This window comes from Diadema antillarum, unplaced genomic scaffold (genome assembly GCF_040938485.1).
Source record: "Diadema antillarum isolate AM-2024a unplaced genomic scaffold, OU_Dant_1.0 seq00001528_RagTag, whole genome shotgun sequence".
Lineage (NCBI taxonomy): Eukaryota > Metazoa > Echinodermata > Echinoidea > Diadematoida > Diadematidae > Diadema > Diadema antillarum.
The window spans coordinates 74,531-81,530 of record NW_027272260.1 but is presented as its reverse complement, the minus strand read 5'-3'; the positions used below and the strand labels follow the sequence as shown (position 1 = coordinate 81,530).

At 37.3% G+C, this 7,000-nt stretch overlaps 1 protein-coding gene across 1 annotated transcript; it reads right to left on the bottom strand.

Annotated features, from left to right (window-relative positions):
• Window positions 1–4,093: 4,093 nt before the first annotated feature.
• On the bottom strand, window positions 4,094–6,620 carry LOC139710391 (uncharacterized). Its single transcript, XM_071622305.1, has 2 exons — window positions 6,344–6,620; window positions 4,094–4,578 (listed from the first exon to the last, which is right to left on the bottom strand). The coding sequence occupies exons 1-2, from the start codon at window positions 6,618–6,620 to the stop codon at window positions 4,094–4,096; spliced, it is 762 nt and encodes a 253-aa protein (XP_071478406.1).
• Window positions 6,621–7,000: the final 380 nt, after the last annotated feature.

Sequence of the window (7,000 nt, the reverse complement as noted above, 5' to 3'; positions counted from 1 at the left end):
TGATTTCCACCCGGTGAAAAATCGCCCGATTTCCCAATATAGATTCCTTTGTTACGTCAGAAACCCTCAGATGCGCGGCCCTCTCCCCAGCAGAAACTAGAGCACGCACTTGAGTGCGCGCATGCAAACCTCAAATACGCGCAGCCTGGACTCCCAAGTTAATTGACCCTACTTGCCAAAATATCAAAAATCCTTCATAAATTCCCCCAAAAAACTCTTGGATCACTACCAAAAGTTAATCGTTTGTTACCACACTGCAAAAAGTCCGGTGTTAGATAATGAACACCGAGCTGGTGTTAAATTTTCGGTACTCATTAATGGTGTTAAATTAACACCTCCGGGTGTCATTTCAAAATTTTAAACTGTTTTTTCGAAGAGTTTCTTAGTAACTGCACTTCTTGTTGATTTTTAATTCAAACAAGACGATCATGAATTTTATGAAATGAAATGAAATGAAATGAAATTTATTCATATTCCACATGGTGGACATTATATGATAGAATATACAGGGTATAACACATAGTGGACATTATATCAAAACTATACAGAGTATGTTACATGTATATACAAAATATAGTGATATTCTGAGATAGAATAACACCATATACAAATGTGGAGGGGACTACTTAGAAGCACTGCTTGTTAAATGTAGTCCCCCTACAGATTATAGACAAAATGATATCAAAGATAAGGCTGAGTGAAATATAACAAAAACACCATAAGATTATATACACTATTTACAAGGGCACATGAACCGTACTATGGATATACAAACAAGTCATGTATATGTTACAAAGCACAAGTTTATGTATAAAGTGTTTACAGTGTACATTATGTACAGTGTACCATTAGAATAATGAATGAAACAGAAGATAACCTTCCGAGTATACTTAATGAAGTACTTCTAGAAAACATTGATTTAAATATACATACGTTTAATTACCATAAAACTGTTTATTAATACTTATCAAGAAACACATTTTTGAGCTTATACTTAAAGCTATTCAAGCTCTGAGCTTGTTTTAGTGAACGATCAAAGGAATTCCAAAGCTTAGGACCAGTAAACATAAAATTTCTGTTAGCAAAACTGGTTCTATTTTTAGGACGATGATAATCATTCGCATACCTTGTTGAGTAAATATGTACAACATTATTTTTTCGAAACATTTCCTTAAATACAGCAGGAGTAGCGTTAATTTCTACATTGTACATAAAACAACCCAGCTGAAGACGATATAAGTCAGTAATCTTAAGAATACGGTTTTCTTTAAACAAAACATCAGTGCGTGATCTATAAGCGGTATTGCATATCAAACGCATCGCTCTTTTCTGCAAGAGGAGCACCCTGTCCATTTTAGTTTGTATTGCATTTCCCCATGCCAGTACGCCATAATTAAGGTAAGGAAGAATAAGAGTTGAATATAACATAAGAAGCACTGACTTGGGGAGAATCCGTTTAACGTGATTAATGATGCCAATATTTCTTGAAACTATCTTACAAATATTATCAATATGACAATTCCAAGTTAGCTTATTGTCAATTGTAATACCGAGAAATTTTGTAGTCTTGACTTCTTTAATAACAGAATTATCAAATATCTCTTGGTCAGGAAGTTGTTTAACAGAGTTACTGAATAACATGTAATTGGTTTTTTGTTTTTTATTTAAAGATAATTTATTTGCTTTTATCCAATTTGTTACATGTGCAAGTTCTACATTTAAAACTTCCACTAACTTATTAGGATCACTGTGAGTATAGAATACGTTTGAATCATCAGCAAAAAGGATAAAAGAGAGAACATTCGAAGAACATCGAATGTCATTTACATAAATAGAGAATAGCAGTGGACCAAGAAGGCTTCCTTGGGGAACTCCACACGTGATTGGTACCGTACAAGAATTACATCCATCAATGGTAACAAATTGCTTTCTTCCAGAAAGATAACTTTTGAACCATTCCAGAGCCTTACCTCTAATACCATAGTGCGCAAGTTTGTATAACAGAATGTCGTGATTTATAGTATCGAATGCTTTAGAAAAATCTAAGAACAAACCGATAGTATGACAGGATTTTTCGATTGAAGCTGATATGGTATTTATTAAACTTAGAATGGCATGAGTTGTGTTATGTTTTTCTCTAAAGCCAAATTGGGAGTCAGATATGATGTTGTGAGATTCAAGGAAGGTAGTTGTCCTTGAATGAACAATTTTCTCTAAGATTTTTGATAACGAAGTTAACAAAGATATTGGGCGATAGTTGCTGATACATAATTTGTCTCCTTTCTTAAATATTGGAGTCACCTTTGCGAGTTTATTTTAGATGGTACTTGACCAGATTGTAGTGAAAGGTTATATAAAAACAATAAAGGATCTGCTATACAATGTATAATGTCTTTGATAAGGACATTGCCAATGTCATCATAGCCAGGGGCTTTGTTTGCTTTGAGCTGAAGTACTTGCCTGTTCTTGCCTGTCAATTGGCTTGAAAAAAATTGAGTGGCCGTTTGGTGAGGAAAGAAATTCGTAAAATGATTTATCACTTGGAGTAATAGTTTGTGCTAAGTTTGAACCTATCTTTGAAAAGTATGAGTTAAAAATTTCAGACTTGTCTTCAATGATAGTATTATCAACTTGAACTTAAGAAATGGGATTTACAGCCTTCCCTCTATTCAAAACTGTATTTATTACTTTCCAAGTGTGCTTGATATCACATTTGAATTGACTCAATTGGTCTGTAAAATATTATTTTTTAGCTAATCTGAGTGTATTGGTAAGAATATTTTTGTACGAAATATATTTCATTCGAGAGGTTTCGTCACGGTTTTTGATAAAATTAACATATAAAGTACTCTTGCGATTTATTGAGCGTAAGAGTGTTTTGGAAACCCATGGTTGTTTGGGGATTCGTTTGTAATCCTGTGTACGACATTTCCTTAACGGAATGCATGCATCTAGGCAATTATTCAAAAGATAAAGAAAGTTATCATATGCTTGGTCAATATTTTCATTTGCGTCATACACAATTGACCAGTCCACAGATTATAGTTTTTCTTGAACGAGAGCGATATTTTCAGGGGTGAATTTACGACGAAATACATGCCTTCGAAGTGTACTATGACTCCTTGGTCCAATATCAAGGTGACAAAATATCATAAAATGGTCTGATATATCGCTCACCACTATGACAGATTTTGGAAAAGGTTTTAGGTTCGCAAAAATGTTATCGATAAGAGTAGCAGAATGACTAGTAATTCTTGTTGGTTTAGAAATAAGAGGCAGTAATGAGGCTTGTAAAATGTTATCAAGGAAGTTATCACAGGCAGCATTACTGTTTGACAAAAGATTTATATTGAAATCACCCATGATGATGCAATCCTTGTTGTGGAATGCACCGTTTCGACAAATATCGTTCATAATATTCATAAAATCATCATAATTAGATTGAGGAAGTCTGTATATAACTCCAAGCAGAATGTTTTTGCCCTTACAGACAGAAATTTCAATAAATAATGATTCTATTACATCATTCATATATTTCAGTTCTTCCTTTATAGCGTCATCATATATTCGGGGAACATATATAGCTACTCCACCACCTGGTCTATTTGATCTGTTGTTAATGACAATACTATAACCAGCAAGAACATTAATTGGACCTGACGCTGGAGTTTCAGCAGACCACGTTTCAGAGAGGCCTATGATAGGCAACATGGGCAAATCAATATTATCAAGAAATAAGCGAAGCTTATCAAAGTTTCGATTAGCACTTCTTATATTCAAATGGAAACAAAATAATTCAGCTCGTTCTAGCGTTCGTAAATATTCTCTAAGGGTAGCTTCTGTAAAGTATGGCGATTGAGCAAGTTGACACGCTTCATCGTGGCTGTTAAACTCAATGTTAAGTTCATCTAGATTGTCGGCTAAAATTCTAGTTGCAGTCCTATCAAACTTGGTGTTTCTAGCAGGTACATTTTGGTCTTTTTGAAATAAAGTAACAAAGTCATCTGTTAAGAGATTAAAAGGAAAATATTGTTATCAAGCATTTAGAGGAAGGATCATAGTGGTAGACAACAAACAAAGGTAATACGTATATTTACTGTAGCTTTGACAAGTCCTCTTTCCTGTTGATGACACTGATGGCGCCTCCGTCGTTTTTCTTCACGTAGATTCGCCCGTTGTGGGTCCACAGGTATTTGTATCCGGCCAGCCTCCTTGCTCTGTTTGTTTCCTTCAACAGCTCCCTGGTGGACGCAACAAGGTTTTTGTTGACATAGATCCTTCCGTTGCCCTTAGAGTTGCTGCGGAGCCCGAGATCTTTCGTGGTGAAGTGCAGTAGCTTTCTTCGGCCGTCGTAAATCATGTTTCGCGAGCGTCGGTTGGTGAATCTCACGATTATCGGCCGTGGCCCCCGCTGATCATCCTCTTTTCCTATTCGGTGAGCAATGTCGATGTCGCCAGCGCTCACATCTTCAGTAATCTTTTGAGCAATCTTTAAGACAATCTTTTCAGGGTTTTCACCCTTTTCTTCTGGCACGCCGGCGATTTCAAGGTTGACCCGACGGTGGTACTGGTCGAGGTCTGTAATTTGGTGTGCAGTCAGTCCGCAGCGTGTGCGATAATGAGGCACGAACGACAATTTTATTCAGAATCACGTTTACGCAGTTTGTGCCCTTGAGACTGACGAGATTTCGCGATACTTTGCGAGAGTTTTTGCAGAGGTCGAACCAACAGCTTTCATAGCTTTCGCAGTGCATTGTTTGACCCAGGATGGTTAGTTAAGTTATAGAGCTGATTATGCTCATTAATTTGATACCTAATTTCCCTATTTTTGATGTCAATATAGTAGTCCATTTTAGCATCAAAGTAAACGATTATTTTGCCAATGTTCAAGAAGCTTTTAGATCATAGTTTGATGTTTTGCTAGTTCCTGACTGGTATTGAAAATAGATCTCCGTAATTTCTTCGATTTCACACTCGTGAAACTTGAGCGAGTATGATCAATTAAAAAACGAAGAGGGGCACCATTTTTAAGGTTGTGAATTTTCCTGTTGAAAACAAGGCAAATTATGTTTTCTTACTCTCTAAAAAAAATCGAGTGAAAATATTCACTCTTAAAGGAGTGAATACAAAAAAGAGTGAATTTAGAGTGAAATTGGAGTGAATTTACAGTGAAAATGTTCATTTTCACTCATTTTGGAGTGACCTCAAGGATCACTCCAAAATCTTCGAGTGATCCTTGAGGTCACTCCAAAATGAGTGAAAATGAACATTTTCACTCAAAATTCACTCCAATTTCACTCTAAATTCACTCTTTTTTGTATTCACTCCTTTAAGAGTGAATATTTTCACTCGATTTTTTTTTAGAGAGTACTGGAAGTGGGGTAGTGAATGAACACGCGTGGAATGTGTTGTTGATACCCAGACAATGGTCGTGGACAATGGCCAGGATTGGAATGTTTCATGAGGAATTCCACTATCGCAGCTAGTCTTTGTTCATTCTGAAATGTGGTGTGTGCAAGCACATGGAAACATGTGCTTACTTCTTTCATGTGCATGCATTTCACCCTGTGTCAAGAATTCAGACTAGCAGTGCTCGGGGCAATCCACATGAATAATTGATTAAGCATTCATGTGCCTTGCAGCAGAGCTCGGGACAGGTGGCAGCCAGGTCCATTGTTCAGGGTCATTGTAAGTGCACACTCACATACACATCATTGGTTCCTGTGTAAAGTTCAAGTTTTGTATAGAGAGTGAAAATTCGATCACAATCTGGAACCTAACATTTAAAACTCACAGCATTGAGTCAGCAGCCAATGGATACTACGCAATGCGACACGCCGCGTCTTGCGACAGATTTCGACCAATCACAGACCCGGAATTCCGGTGCGAATGCGAGGATAATCTTTTTAAACTCGACGCTAGACATGTCTCTGAATTTTGCTAGTTCCTGACCCGTATTGAAATGAAGATGGGAAAACGTGCCCTTATTGTGATACTATATACTTTAGCGGACATAGTCTTCACCATATTTTAGAGGGGCATGAAAGATTTCAGGTTAGTTTTTTGCCGTCAAACGTGAAGGAATATTTTTGAATACAATACCGAACTTCGAGAGGGATTTTGATATTCTATATTCTTCTTTTCTGTTTATTTTGATCATGAGCATATTTGCTTATGTTTTCTCTTTCAGTCGATACTAAAAGTGTCGAAAACTGACGAGAAATACTCGTTCTACACGGATTTATTCATGACCATGTATCTGCTCATTATGTATGCAAGCACCGCTCAGCCGTGCATACGACTTGAATAAATACGTGCGTTTTCGCTCGCGCTGCGGACTGACTGTGTGTCAGATCGTCCACTCTTCTCTCCAGCTGCTGATTTTTTTGTTTGAGCTCGTGATTTTCTCCCTCCAGTCGCTCGGTGATCTTTTTCATCTCCTCGAATTTGGCATTGAGAAAAGTGATAGAATTCAAAATGCCCTGCTGGCCCTCCTTCACCTCCGAGACCACTTTCTCCAGTTGAGAAAATTTGCCGTTAAGAATACGTGAGAGATTTGCTACTTCATCCCTCAACGCGCTGAGATCCACTTCCTCAGCAGATTTCTTCTTCGGAGGCATCTTTTGATGATGTCACAAAAGCTCCTAACACTAAGCGCGAAATAAAGGGATGGTTGCTATGCGCGATGAGGTAGTGATGAAAGAGTACGCAGGAAGGATGCGTGGCATACGCACCAGGCAAGTTTTGTTTGAAAAGTCTCAAGCAAAATATCTTCCCAAAACAGCGAAAATGAGTGAAACAACCGTACGATACGCGAAGTAGAAGCACTTAATGCAGATGTCAATCAGATAACTAGATTCTCAGTCAAAAACGCCGTCATTTGATGTAAAAACTCACAACAGGCAAAACTGAATCCGCATATACCGAGTGTCACTTGGGAGCTCCTCAAAAACACGTCTTCCTATGTTGACCACCTATATCCAATCAATGAATTATTTTA

Coding starts and splice junctions, on each gene's coding strand:
- LOC139710391 (XM_071622305.1), bottom strand. CDS start 6,620: ATGCCTCCGAAGAAGAAATCTGCTGAGGAAGTGGATCTCAGCGCGTTG. Junction 4,579..6,343: donor AGTGGACGATCTGACACACA/GTCAGTCCGCAG, acceptor ACCAAATTACAG/ACCTCGACCAGTACCACCGT.